The 15,646-nt window shown below is 47.7% G+C and overlaps 1 protein-coding gene across 4 annotated transcripts in view; it reads right to left on the reverse strand.

The window, feature by feature from the left end:
* KCNIP1 (potassium voltage-gated channel interacting protein 1) overlaps nt 1-15,646 on the reverse strand; it is a 1,763,666-nt gene that overhangs the window by 181,660 nt on the left and 1,566,360 nt on the right. For all 4 annotated transcript variants that reach the window (XM_069763875.1, XM_069763876.1, XM_069763878.1 and 1 more), the window contains one exon: nt 6,500-6,562. In XM_069763875.1, coding sequence (XP_069619976.1) covers nt 6,500-6,562 — 63 coding nt within the window. The remainder of the gene's footprint in view (nt 1-6,499; nt 6,563-15,646) is intronic.

The following is a 15,646-nucleotide window of genomic DNA, read 5'->3' on the forward strand; positions in this document are numbered from 1 at the left end:
ACAGAACGGGCGCAGGATGGCAGCAGCGCATGACAGAACGGGCACAGGATGGCAGCAGCGCATGACATAACGGGCGCAGGATGGCAGCAGGATGGGAGCAGCACATGACAGAACGGGCGCAGGATGGCAGCAGCGCATGACAGAACGGGCGCAGGATGGGAGCAGCACATGACAGAACGGGCGCAGGATGGCAGCAGCGCATGACATAACGGGCGCAGGATGGCAGCAGCGCATGACATAACGGGCGCAGGATGGCAGCAGGATGGGAGCAGCACATGACAGAACGGGCGCAGGATGGCAGCAGCGCATGACAGAACGGGCGCAGGATGGCAGCAGCACATGACAGAACGGGCGCAGGATGGCAGCAGCGCATGACAGAACGGGTGCAGGATGGCAGCAGCGCATGACATAACGGGCGCAGGATGGCAGCAGGATGGGAGCAGCACATGACAGAACGGGCGCAGGATGGCAGCAGCGCATGACATAACGGGCGCAGGATGGCAGCAGGATGGGAGCAGCACATGACAGAACGGGCGCAGGAAGGCAGCAGCGCATGACAGAACGGGCGCAGGATGGCAGCAGCGCATGACATAACGGGCGCAGGATGGGAGCAGCACATGACAGAACGGGCGCAGGATGGCAGCAGCGCATGACATAACGGGCGCAGGATGGCAGCAGCGCATGACATAACGGGCGCAGGATGGCAGCAGGATGGGAGCAGCACATGACAGAACGGGCGCAGGATGGCAGCAGCGCATGACAGAACGGGCGCAGGATGGCAGCAGCACATGACAGAACGGGCGCAGGATGGCAGCAGCGCATGACAGAACGGGCGCAGGATGGCAGCAGCGCATGACATAACGGGCGCAGGATGGCAGCAGGATGGGAGCAGCACATGACAGAACGGGCGCAGGATGGCAGCAGCGCATGACATAACGGGCGCAGGATGGCAGCAGGATGGGAGCAGCACATGACAGAACGGGCGCAGGAAGGCAGCAGCGCATGACAGAACGGGCGCAGGATGGCAGCAGCGCATGACATAACGGGCGCAGGATGGCAGCAGGATGGCAGCAGCACATGACAGAACGGGCGCAGGATGGCAGCAGCGCGTGACAGAACGGGCGCAGGATGGCAGCAGCGCATGACGTAACGGGCGCAGGATGGGAGCAGCACATGACAGAACGGGCGCAGGATGGCAGCAGCGCATGACATAACGGGCACAGGATGGCAGCAGGAAGGGAGCAGCACATGACAGAACGGGCGCAAGATGGCAGCAGCGCATGACAGAACGGGGGCGCAGGATGGGAGCAGCACATGACAAAACGGGCGCAGGATGGCAGCAGCACATGACAGAACGGGCGCAGGATGGGAGCAGCACATGACAGAACGGGCGCAGGATGGCAGCAGCACATGATGGAGACCATATACCAATATAAATGCTCGCCACCCGGGCGTAGAACGGGTTCAATAGCTAGTCTATAATATAACGCTGGGAGCGTCACTCTGTCCGAAGCCTTTATAGACTGCGCAAGCGCAAGCGCCGGCGCAGTCTGGGCCTCACAGAGTGACGCTCCCGGGAGATCGCGGTATGCGTTCACACTGAATGCACACCGCGATCTCCAACAGAGAAGCAGGGACCACCAGGAGGGTGAGTATCGCCAATATTCACCTGTCCTCCGTTCCAGCGCTGGGCGCCGCCATCTTCCCGGTCTTCGGCCTGTGACCTTCAGTTCAGAGGGCGCAATGACGCGCATAATGCGCGCCGGCGCCGCCCTCTGACTGACCAGTCACAGCCAGAGGAAGATGGTGGCGCTCAGCGGTGGAACGGAGGACAGGTGAATATAGTAAGTGCTGGGGGGCCTGAACTAGCGGCGATACCGGCACCCGACCCCCACAGCGCGCCGGTGTCCCCGCCTGCTCAGGCCCCCCAGCACTCGGCGCCCAGCGACGATAGGTGAGTATGTTTTTTTATTTTTTTATTTTTTTTTTTATATTGCAGCAGCAGCATACGGGGGCATATAGAATGGAGCATGTTAAGGGGGCCATCAACCATAATGGAGCAGTGTACGGGGGCATATAGAATGGAGCATGTTAAGGGGGCCATCAACCATAATGGAGCAGTGTACGGGGGCATATAGAATGGAGCATATTAAGGGGGCCATCAACCATAATGGAGCAGTGTACGGGGGCATATAGAATGGAGCATGTTAAGGGGGCCATAAACCATAATGGAGCAGTGTACGGGGGCATATAGTATGGAGCATCTTATGGGGGCCATAAACCTTTATGGAACAGCGTATGGGGTATACACTATGGAGCATCTTATGGGGGCCATAAACCATAATGGAGCAGTGTACGGGGGCATATACAATGGAGCATCTTATGGGGCCATAAACCATAATGGAGCAGTGTACGGGGGCATATACCATGGAGCATCTTATGGGGGCCATAAACCTTTATGGAACAGCGTACGGGGTATACACTATGGAGCATCTTATGGGGGCCATAAACCATAATGGAGCAGTGTACGGGGCATATACTATGGAGCATCTTATGGGGCCATAAACCATAAAGGAGCAGTGTACGGGGGCATATACCATGGAGCCTCTTATGGGGGCCATAAACCTTTATGGAAAAGCGTACGGGGCATACACTATGGAGCATCTTATGGGGGCCATAAACCTTTATGGAGCAGTGTATGGGGGCATATACTATGGAGCATTTTATGGGGGCCATAAACCTTTATGGAGCAGTGTATGGGGCATATGGATGGGAGCAGCAAATTAAAGAACGGTGACGCAGGATGAGAGCAGTACATGACAGAACGGGGGCGCAGGATGGGAGCAGCACATGACAGAATAGGGCAGCACATGACAGAACGGGGGTGCAGGATGGGAGCAGCACATGACAGAATGGGGGCGCAGGATGGGAGCAGCACATGACAGGACGGGGGCGCAGGATGGGAGCAACACATGACAGGATGGGGGCGCAGGATGGGAGCAGCAAATGACAGGATGGGGACGCAGGATGAGTGCAGCACATGACAGGATGGGGACGCAGTATGGGTGCAGCACATGACACGATGGGGACGCAGGATGGGTGCAGCACATGACCGGATGGGGACGCAGGATGGGTGCAGCACATGACAGGATGGGGACGCAGGATGGGTGCAGCACATGACAGGATGGGGACGCAGGATGGGTGCAGCACATGACAGGATGGGGACGCAGGATGGGTGCAGCACATGACAGGATGGGGACGCAGGATGTAGCAGCACATACCAGGATGGAGACCATATACCAATATAAATGCTCGCCACCCGGGCATAGAACGGGTTCAATAGCTAGTATATATATATATATATATATATATATATATATATATATCAGCATTTGACAGTTTATAGCGGTGGGTGTTAGGACTGGCGGAACGCACCAAGTATAAGGTGAAATAATATAGGTGCGTTCGCAGTCCCGAGTCCACCGTGCAGGTGAAAACCTGCTGCTAGTAAATGGCAGCGCTATATGGTGGCGGAAGTGAACCCTGTTAAGCCACAGGACTGTAATTCTGCACTAAAGAGTGCAAGCAAGGAGTCAGCGAACTCAGTCCCAAGACTCAGGGTAGAAGTCCGTTCTGACTACTTGTGCACAACACCGCAACTGGGTGTAATAACAAATAGTTTGAGAGCACCGAAGTGCAAACTGTGCCGTGCTGGCAGACACCACCAGACACCCGGACGTGGGTAGGAAGCGCACTACTGGCGCGTGGCGCCGCATTGGTGGTCACAGCAACGGACGCTGATTCATGTGTAAGACGTAGTGAGGTTAGTCGGGCGCTAGATAGCAGCCATACACCTTACGCGAACAGTCATACAATAGGGTAGGGGTATCCAAGGACGACTTGCACTCACAACAAACACACGTATGCAATTGTACACTAGCGCATGGCTGTGTGGTCATGCGAAGCTTATATAGCTGCAGCACGTTCAGGACCTTCCAATAAAGGTCCAATGGGAACCGCTGCAGCATCTGAGCATGTGACCCTCGATCTCCAATGGGAGATCTCACCCTGGGCATGCTCAGAAGGGAAAAAGCAGGACTTAGTCCCAAAAGCGTCCGCTCGCTGCTGCCCAGCACTGGCTTTTAATGGCAAAAGCTGGAAAAGCAACAGCAAGCCTAAGCACAGAGTGAGACTGAGCCAGACGCAAGGACCGACGTCTCCGCTGAGCAGGTTCCACTGCGACAGGAGAAGAATGGGAGACCGCAGCAGAAACGGCCCGAGATTCCCCCTGTGCAGAAGCGGGAACTCGACCCCTAACAGTGGGTGAATTGTTTTTTGCCGGATACGGCAGCGTGTTGCTGCGAAACGTGCGTTGGGGTCCACCTTCCGGCTGTCTCCCCACTCTGCCCCCACTGTTGGTAAGCCCTGTCTCTTCATTAACCCTTCATTTAGCAGCGCTATTTAACCCTACTGAGGGAAGCTGATTTTGGGATATGGGCATCTGTTACTGAGCCGTACCGATTGTGGAGTGTCTATCATAGGGCGCCTGCTCTTATGTGACCCTTCCCTTCTTTTTTTGGGGGGGCTCTTTGTCACTCTCCATTGTGGGTGCACCATCTGTGGGTACTTTGGGGAGGAGGGTCTCAGCATTTCTAGGCATTCCATCTTTGTATGTTACTGCATGATGTTAATGATGTTAAACTTCACGTTTTATTGGATACTATTTATTAAATAAACATTTGTGATATTTTTTCATCAATGTTCCGTGTTTTTCTCCTGTTTAAAAATATGGCATTTTGGAGCTGATTTAGTGAGTGTCTGGGTGTTAGTTAGATTTTGCCACACCCCGTATCTCACAACATGTATTTGGGTTTGTTGTTACCAGTATAGCAGAAACATCGCAGGGTGTGGGAATACAAATTCATTACCATCTTTGATTCTGTTCACACAGGACTGAATTTGTCAGGAGGATTTATGGCCCACTACCAAGTCTGAGCAATTTCCTCCCAAAACAATGAAGGCTCTACCAGTCCATGAAACTTTCACATCACTTCACTTATCTAATCTTACCTAATTAAGGATTCTTTCTTTAAGCTCAGACTTTGTTTATTTAATTGTTCTTGTGTCACACCTTGCCTGTGCTCTATACTGTATATAATTGGGTTTCTTCAAATATTTTGCTATACCAGCCTGATGAAGAGATGTAAGCAGTCTCAAAAGCTTGCTTTGTAACATCATTCACTATATTTTGTAAGCCATTAAAAGGTATTACACCCGCAAGATTCCTATTTTGGTTCTCCCACTGAGAGCACTCTATCTTTTTTTCTACTGGCTAACATGGTACCAAATCACTTTTTTTTCATTATCCTACTGTGTTTTGCTTTCTTCTCCTTTCTGTACACCCTGGTGGATTACTCTGTTATATCTGAGTGAATATTTTATGTGTGTGGAGTTTTCGCATCCCCTTGTCTTTGTTGCCCTGTTTGTCGGGTTGGTGTACTGCGGTGCACAGTAGCACAACATCTTCCCTGGGTGGAGAAAGGGGACAGATGAAGGGCTATTTTAGGAGATAAGGCAATCTGATTCGCCATCTGAAGTATTCCGGGGAACAGGGAGAGTAAGGGCACCCCCTAGTGTTAGTGTCAGGAAAGGAAGCCCCTGTTCCCAGGTCACTCGACAGCTGTGTTGCGACATGGGTGTTATAAGGAGAACAAAATTTAGTACCTCCAAAGAAAACAATATTAGGAGAGGAAAAAGAGATAATCATAACCCACACAGCCATAATGCTAAGAAGCTGATAAATAACTCAAATTTTTAATTTGGTGATAACTGATATGAAGTAAGAAATATTAGAAAGATGTTTAATGTTTGCCTTAGACAAGATAAACCTGTAGATAATTTTGATAGATATGTTAACAGACATACATAAATTCAATCGAAAGCTAAATTTAACTAAATTTGCTCTCACTAATCTCTTAAATAGAGTCCACGATCCACCACTTATATTCATATTGGCCTTAAAAAAATCCAAATCTAATCTTAAAAATAATAATAATAATAAAGAATATAAAGAGAAATTCAAAACAGCACAACTTTATGATCTCGAGATTTTTGTACCACAGGAATATTATAAATCAAATTTTTCCTTATGACTTAATAAAACTGCAAATCAAAATATAAGTATAAAATCTGCAAAAAAAGTTTGGGGGTGGTCATTTTGAAGAAATGGGATTATAATTTTTATATTAATTTAATCCAACAAATTAATTTATAAAAGAACTAGAGGTTTAGTACAAAAATGTAATGAGGTTGGTATTTCAAATAAGAAAGAATTTACATTTTTTAACATAAAAAAGATAACAACAGTATAATATTTGCAAAAAAATCATAAAAAGAAGTTGCCTCTCTAGCATTGAGGTTATGTGAGTGAATTATGTAATTATATTTCTAGAACTATTCTATTTAATCTATATTTGAAGAGCATTTTATAATTTCTTACCTCTTGACAAGACTCAATAAATTCATCCAAGGTTACAACACCATCTTTATTTTTGTCCATTTTCTACAAGAAAAAGGTATATTTGAAATGTAATTCTTGTTGATGGCTTACCTTAATATGAATATATAAGAGAGAGCACATTCTATAAAAGCCAAAAATATTTTAACAGTCTAAAAGAAATAATTAATAGATGTTTTACAGTGCAAGTTGCAAAATTTGACATACTGTGTGGGAAGGATTATTTGCAATAAAATAAATAAAGATAAAACACATTGACAATTATCATGGTTCATAAGAAAGATATTTCTGGTTTATGGCATATTGAAGCTACAGGAATTGTAGCATAAAATATATATATGTCTATATATATCTATAATATAACGCTGGGAGCGTCACTCTGTCCGAAGCCTTTATAGACTGCGCAAGCGCAAGCGCCGGCGCAGTCTGGACCCCACAGAGTAACGCTCCCAGGAGATCACTGTATGCGTAAACACTGAACGCACACCGCGATCTCCAAAGGAGAGGCAGGGACCGCCAGGAGGGTAAGTATCGGCTATATTCACCTGTCCCCCGTTCCAGCGCTGCATGCGGCTCCGTGTTCCGGGTCCTCTGCTGTGACGTTCACAGTTCAGAGGGCGCGATGACGCGCTTAATGCGCGCCGCCCTCTGACGGAACAGTCACAGCCAGAGGATCCGGAAGATGGCAGCGCGCAGCGCTGGAACGGGACAAACAGTTGAGTATAGCAAGTGCCGGGGGCCTGAGCTGGCAGCGACTCTGGCACCTGACCCCCACCGCGCGCTGGTGTCCCCGCCTGCTCAGGCCCCCCAGCACTCGGCGTCCAGCGACGATAGGTGAGTATGTTTTTTTGTTTTTTTAATATATCGCAGCAGCATACGGGGCATATATTATGGAGCATGTTATGGGGGCCATCAACCATAATGGAGCAGTGTACGGGGGCATATAATATGAAGCATCTTATGGGGGCCATCAACCATAATGGAGCAGTGTTCGGGGGCATATAATATGGAGCATCTTATGGGGGCCATCAACTATAATGGAGCAGTGTACGAGGGCATATAATATGGAGCATCTTATGGGGGCCATCAACCATAATGGAGCAGTGTACGGGGGCATATAATATGGAGCATCTTATGGGGGCCATCAACCATAATGGAGCAGTGTACGGGGGCATATACTTTGGAGCATCTTATGGGGGGCATCAACCATAATGGAGCAGTGTACAGGGCATATAATATGGAGCATCTTATGGGGGCCATAATCCTTTATGGAGCAGCGTATGGGGCATATGGATGGGGGCAGCAAATTACAGAACGGTGGCGCAGGATGGGAGCAGCACATGACAGAACAAGGGCGCAGGATGGGAGCAGCACATGACAGAACGGGGGTGCAGGATGGGAGCAGCACATGACAGAACGGGGGCGCAGGATGGCAGCAGCACATGACAGAACGGGGGCGCAGGATGGCAGCAGCACATGACAGAACGGGGGTGCAGGATGGGAGCAGCACATGACAGAACGGGGCGCAGGATGGCAGCAGCACATGACAGATCAGAGGTGCAGGATGGCAGCAGCACATGACAGAACGGGGGTGCAGGATGGAAGCAGCACATGACAGAACGGGGGCGCAGGATGGGAGCAGCACATGACAGATCGGAGGTGCAGGATGGAGCAGCACATGACAGAACGGGGGCGCAGGATGGGTGCAGCACATGACAGAATGGAGGCACAGGATGGGTGCAGCACATGTCACAATAGAGGCGCAGGATGGGTGTAGCACATGTCAGAATGGAGGCGCAGGATGGGCGTAGCACATGTCAGAATGGAGGCGCAGGATGGGTGCAGCATATGTCAGAATGGAGGCGCAGGATGGGTGCAGCACATGTCAGAATAGGGGCGCAGGATGGGAGCAGCACATGTCAGAATGGGGGCGCAGGATGGGAGCAGCACATGACAGAATGGGGGCGCAGGATGGGAGCAGCATATGACAGAATGGGGGTGCAGGATGGGAGCAGCACATGACAGAATGGGGGCGCAGGATGGGTGCAGCACATGACAGGATGGGGGCGCAGGATGGGAGCAGCACATGACAGGATGGGGACGCAGGATGGAGCAGCACATGACAGGATGGGGACGCAGGATGGAGCAGCACATACCAGGATGGAGACCATATACCAATATAAATGCTCGCCACCCGGGCGTAGAACCTGTTCAATAGCTAGTATATATATATATATATATATATATATATCTACATATAGGGTAGGGGTTTCACTCACTCAGCTGCGGTTGAGGTAGGCACAGGAAGCGGTTTCATAAAAATGCCCAGTTTTATTAAAACTTCATAAACCTGCTTAAGCATAAGCAAACAAAAGATGGCCTTCTACATCACAAAGTGAAAACAAACAGAAAGTAAACAGTCCACATAGTACTTGTAACCTATAAAGATGTTCACTCGGCTAAGTGGAACATACCCTTAAGCCTAAACAGACCAACCAAAGTTTCGATCTTTAACCCTCCGTCAGGGCCAACTGATCTGACAGGCGCAGCTCACTTAGTTTCATTTCTCTATTTTAATTGGTTTGTCTGGGAAACACCCTCCTCCCAGTACCTTCCTAACTTTAACCCCTTTACCCCCAAGGGTGGTTTGCACGTTATGAACCGGGCCAATTTTAACAATTATGACCACTGTCCATTTATGAGGTTATAACTCTGGAATGCTTCAACGGATCCCAGTGATTCTGACATTGTTTTCTCGGGACATATTGTACTTCATGATAGTGGTAAAAATTCTTTGATAGTACCTGCGTTTGTTTGTGAAAAAAACGGAAATTTGGCGAAAATTATGAAAATTTCGCAATTTTCCAACTTTGAATTTTTATGCAATTAAATCACAGAGATATGTCACACAAAATACTTAATAAGTAACATTTCCACATGTTTACTTTACATCAGCACAATTTTGGAACAAAATTTTTTTTTTTTGTTAGGGAGTTATAAGGGTTAAAATTTGACCAGCAATTTCTCATTATTACAACACCATTTTTTTTAGGGACCACATCTAATTTGAAGTCATTTTGAGGGGTCAATATGATAGAAAATACCAAAGTGTGACACCATTCTAAAAACTGCACCCCTCAAGGTGCTCAAAACCATATTCAAGAAGTTTATTAACCCTTCTGGTGCTTCACAGGAATTTTTGGAATGTTTAAATAAAAATGAACATTTAACTTTTTTTCACAAGAAATTTAATTCAGCTCCAATTTGTTTTATTTTACCAAGGGTAACAGGAGAAAATGGACCCCAAAAGTTATTGTAAAATTTGTCCTGAGTACACCGATACCCCATATGTGGGGGTAAACCACTGTTTGGGCGCATGACAGAGCTCGGAAACGAAGGAGCGCCATTTGACTTTTCAATGCAAAATTAACTGGAATCGAGATGGGACACCATGTTGCGTTTGGAGAGCCCCTGATATGCCTAAACATTGAAACCCCCCACAAGTGACACCATTTTGGAAAGTAGACCCCCTAAGGAACTTATCTAGAGGTGTGGTGAGCACTTTGACCTACCAAGTGCTTCACAGAAGTTTATAATGCAGAACCGTAAAAATAAAAAATCATATTTTTTCACAAAAATTATTTTTTGCCCCCAATTCTTTATTTTCCCAAGGGTAAGAGAAGAAATTGGACCACGAAAGTTGTTGCACAATTTGTCCTGAGTACGCTGATACCCCATATGTGGGGGTAAACCACTGTTTGGGCGAATGGGAGAGCTCGGAAGGGAAGGAGCGCCGTTTTACTTTTCAATGCAAAATTGACAGGAATTGAGATGGGACACCATGTTGCGTTTGAAGAGCTACTGATGTGCCTAAACATTGAAACCCCCCACAAGTGACACCATTTTGGAAAGTAGACCCCCTAAGGAACTTATCAAGAGGTGTTTGGAGCGCTTTGACCCACCAAGGGCTTCACAGAAGTTTATAATGCAGAGCCGTAAAAATAAAACAAAAATTTTTTCCCACAAAAATTATTTTTTAGCCCCCAGTTTTGTATTTTCCCGAGGGTAACAGGAGAAATTGGACCCCAAAATTTGTTGTACAATTTGTCCTGAGTGCGCTGATACCCCATATGTGGGAGGGGAACCACTGTTTGGCCGCATGGGAGGGCTCGGAAGGGAAGGAGCGCCATTTGGAATGCAGACTTAGATGGAATGGTCTGCAGGTGTCACATTGCGTTTGCAGAGCCCCTAATGTACCTAAACAGTAGAAACCCCCCACAAGTGACACCATTTTGGAAACTAGACAACCTAAGGAACTCATCTAGATGTGTTGTGAGAGCTTTAAACCCCCAAGTGTTTCACTACAGTTTGTAACGCAGAGCCGTCAAAATAAAAAAAAAAAACTTTCCCCCAAAAATTATTTTTTAGCCCCCAATTTTGTATTTTCCCGAGGGAAAGAGGAGAAATTCGACCGCAAAAGTTGTTGTCCAATTTGTCCTGAGTGCGCTGATACCCCATATGTGGGGGGAACCACTGTTTGGCCGTATGGGAGGGCTCGGAAGGGAAGGAGCGCCATTTGGAATGCAGACTTAGATGGAATGGTCTGCAGGTGTCACATTGCGTTTGCAGAGCCCCTAATGTGTTATGATGGCAATCCAGTAACACAGTGTGCCAGTAATCAGAGCACATACAGTGATCTGACAATAACCCAAAAACAATAGAACGAGCTCTGAGACGTGGAATCTCTGTAGACCGCAATACCTGAACCTATCCTAAACACAACTAAAGGCAGCTGTGGATTGCGCCTGACACTACCTATGCAACTCGGCACAGCCTGAGGAACTGACTAGCCTGAAGATAGAAATACAAGCCTGACTTGCCTCAGAGAAATACCCCAAAGGAAAAGGCAGCCCCCCACATATAATGACTGTTAGCAAGATGAAAAGACAAAACGTAGGGATGAAATAGATTCAGCAAAGTGAGGCCCGATATTCTAGATAGAGCGAGGATAGCAAAGAGAACTTTGCAGTCTACAAAAAACCCTAAAACAAAAAACCACGCAAAGGGGGCAAAAAGACCCACCGTGCCGAACAAACGGCACGGCGGTACACCCTTTGCGTCTCAGAGCTTCCAGCAAAAACGAATAGATAAGCTGGACAGAAAAAACAGCAACAAAACCAAAGAAGCACTAATCTAAGCAGAGCAGCAGGCCACAGGAAAGATCCAGAAGCTCAGATCCAACACTGGAACATTGACAAGGAGCAAGGAAGACAGAATCAGGTGGAGTTAAATAACAAGGCAGCCAACGAGCTCACCAGAACACCTGAGGGAGGAAGCCCAGAAGCTGCAGTACCACTTGTGACCACAGGAGTGAATTCAGCCACAGAATTCACAACAGTACCCCACCCTTGAGGAGGGGTCACCGAACCCTCACCAGAGCCCCCAGGCCGACCAGGATGAGCCACATGAAAGGCACGAACAAGATCTGGAGCATGGACATCAGAGGCAAAAACCCAGGAATTATCTTCCTGAGCATAACCCTTCCATTTAACCAGATACTGGAGTTTCCGTCTAGAGACACGAGAATCCAAAATTTTCTCCACAATATACTCCAATTCCCCCTCCACCAAAACAGGGGCAGGAGGCTCAACAGATGGAACCATAGGTGCCACCTATCTCCGCAACAACGACCTATGGAATACATTATGTATGGAAAAGGAGTCCGGGAGGGTCAGACGAAAGGACACAGGATTGAGAATCTCAGAAATCCTATACGGACCAATAAAACGAGGTTTAAATTTAGGAGAGGAAACCTTCATAGGAATAGCGAAAAGTTGAGCCCTCTCCTGGGACAAGGTCAAATTGTCCACTACCTGAGTCCAGATCTGCTGCAACCTGTCCACCACAGAATCCACACCAGGACAGTCCGAAGACTCAACCTGTCCTGAAGAGAAACGAGGATGGAACCCAGAATTGCAGAAAAATGGAGAGACCAAGGTAGCCGAGCTGGCCCGATTATTAAGGGCGAACTCAGCCAACGGCAAAAAGGACACCCAATCATCCTGGTCTGCAGAAACAAAACATCTCAGATATGTTTCCAAGGTCTGATTGGTTCGTTCGGTCTGGCCATTAGTCTGAGGATGGAAAGCCGAGGAAAAAGATAGGTCAATGCCCATCCTACCACAACAGGCTCGCCAGAACCTTGAAACAAACTGTGAACCTCTGTCAGAAACAATATTCTCAGGAATGCCATGCAAACGAACCACATGCTGGAAGAACAAAGGCACCAAATCAGAGGAGGAAGGCAATTTAACCAAGGGCACCAGATGGACCATTTTAGAAAAGCGATCACAGACCACCCAAATAACTGACATCTTTTGAGAAACGGGAAGGTCAGAAATGAAATCCATCGAAATATGTGTCCAAGGCCTCTTCGGGACCGGCAAGGGCAAAAGCAACCCACTGGCACGTGAACAGCAGGGCTTAGCCCTAGCACAAATCCCACAGGACTGCACAAAAGCACGTACATCCCGTGACAGAGATGGCCACCAGAAGGATCTAGCCACTAACTCTCTGGTACCAAAGATTCCTGGATGACCAGCCAACACCGAACAATGAAGTTCAGAGATAACTTTACTAGTCCACCTATCAGGGACGAACAGTTTCTCGGCCGGACAACGATCAGGTTTATTAGCCTGAAATTTTTGCAACACTCGCCGCAAATCAGGGGAGATGGCAGACACAATGACTCCTTCCTTGAGGATACTCGCCGGCTCAGATAAACCCGGAGAGTCGGGCACAAAACTCCTAGACAGAGCATCCGCCTTCACATTTTTAGAGCCCGGAAGGTACGAAATCACAAAATCGAAGCGAGCAAAAAATAACGACCAACGGGCCTGTCTAGGATTCAAGCGCTTGGCAGACTCGAGATAAGTAAGGTTCTTATGATCAGTCAATACCACCACGCGATGCTTAGCTCCTTCAAGCCAATGACGCCACTCCTCGAATGCCCACTTCATGGCCAGCAACTCTCGGTTGCCCACATCATAATTACGCTCAGCAGCAGAAAACTTCCTGGAAAAGAAAGCACATGGTTTCAACACTGAGCAACCAGAACCTCTCTGTGACAAAACCGCCCCTGCTCCAATCTCAGAAGCATCAACCTCGACCTGGAACGGAAGAGAAACATCTGGTTGACACAACACAGGGGCAGAACAAAAACGACGCTTCAACTCCTGAAAAGCTTCCACGGCAGCAGAAGACTAATTAACCAAATCAGCACCCTTCTTGGTCAAATCGGTCAATGGTTTGGCAATGCTAGAAAAATTACAGATGAAGCGACGATAAAAATTAGCAAAGCCCAGGAACTTTTGCAGACTTTTCAGAGATGTCGGCTGAGTCCAATCCTGGATGGCTTGGACCTTAACCGGATCCATCTCGATAGTAGAAGGGGAAAAGATGAACACCAAAAATGAAACTTTCTGCACACCGAAGAGACACTTTGATCCCTTCACAAACAAAGAATTAGCACGCAGGACCTGGAAAACCATTCTGACCTGCTTCACATGAGACTCCCAATCATCTTAGAAGATCAAAATGTCATCCAAGTAAACAATCAGGAATTTATCCAGATACTCACGGAAGATGTCATGCATAAAAGACTGAAAAACAGATGGAGCATTGGCAAGTCCGAACGGCATCACTAGATACTCAAAATGACCCTCGGGCGTATTAAATGCCGTTTTCCATTCATCTCCTTGCCTGATTCTCACCAGATTATACGCACCACGAAGATCTATCTTAGTGAACCAACTAGCCCCCTTAATCCGAGCAAACAAGTCAGATAACAATGGCAAGGGATACTGAAACTTAACAGTGATCTTATTAAGAAGGCGGTAATCAATACATGGTCTCAGCGAACCATCCTTCTTGGCTACAAAAAAGAACCCTGCTCCCAGAGGTGATGACGATGGGCGAATATGTCCCTTCTCCAGGGATTCCTTCACATAACTGCGCATAGCGGTGTGTTCAGGCACGGATAAATTAAATAAACGACCTTTAGGGAATTTACTACCAGGAATCAAATTGATAGCACAATCACAATCCCTATGCGGAGGTAGGGCATCGGACTTGGGCTCTTCAAATACATCCTGATAATCAGACAAGAACTCTGGGACCTCAGAAGGAGTGGATGACGAAATAGACAAAAATGGAACATCACCATGTACCCCCTGACAACCCCAGCTGGATACCGACATAGAGTTCCAATCCAATACTGGATTATGGGTTTGTAGCCATGGCAACCCCAACACGACCACATCATGCAGATTATGTAGCACCAGAAAGCGAACAACTTCCTGATGTGCAGGAGCCATGCACATGGTCAGCTGGGCCCAGTACTGAGGTTTATTCTTGGCCAAAGGTGTAGCATCAATTCCTCTCAACGGAATAGGACACCGCAAAGGCTCCAAGAAAAACCCACAACGTTTAGCATAATCCAAATCCATCAGATTCAGGGCAGCGCCTGAATCCACAAACGCCATGACAGAATATGATGACAAAGAGCATATCAAGGTAATGGACAGAAGGAATTTGGACTGTACAGTACCAATGACGGCAGACCTATCGAACCGCTTAGTGCGCTTAGGACAATCAGAAATAGCATGAGTGGAATCACCACAGTAGAAACACAGCCCATTCAGATGTCTGTGTTCTTGCCGTTCAACTCTGGTCATAGTCCTATCGCACTGCATAGGCTAAGGTTTAATCTCAGACAATACCGCCAGATGGTGCACAGATTTACGCTCGCGCAAGCGACGACCGATCTGAATGGCCAAAGACATAGACTCATTCAAACCAGCAGTCATAGGAAAACCCACCATGACATCCTTAAGAGCCTCAGAGAGACCCTTTCTGAACAAAGCTGCCAGCGCAGATTCATTCCACAGAGTGAGTACTGACCACTTCCTAAATTTCTGACAATATACTTCTATATCATCCTGACCCTGGCACAAAGCCAGCAAATTTTTCTCAGCCTGATCCACTGAATTAGGCTCATCGTACAGCAATCCGAGCGCCAGGAAAAACGCATCGACACCACTCAATGCAGGGTCTCCTGGCGCAAGAGAA

This window comes from Ranitomeya imitator, chromosome 4, assembly GCF_032444005.1.
Source record: "Ranitomeya imitator isolate aRanImi1 chromosome 4, aRanImi1.pri, whole genome shotgun sequence".
NCBI classification, from domain to species: Eukaryota; Metazoa; Chordata; class Amphibia; order Anura; family Dendrobatidae; genus Ranitomeya; species Ranitomeya imitator.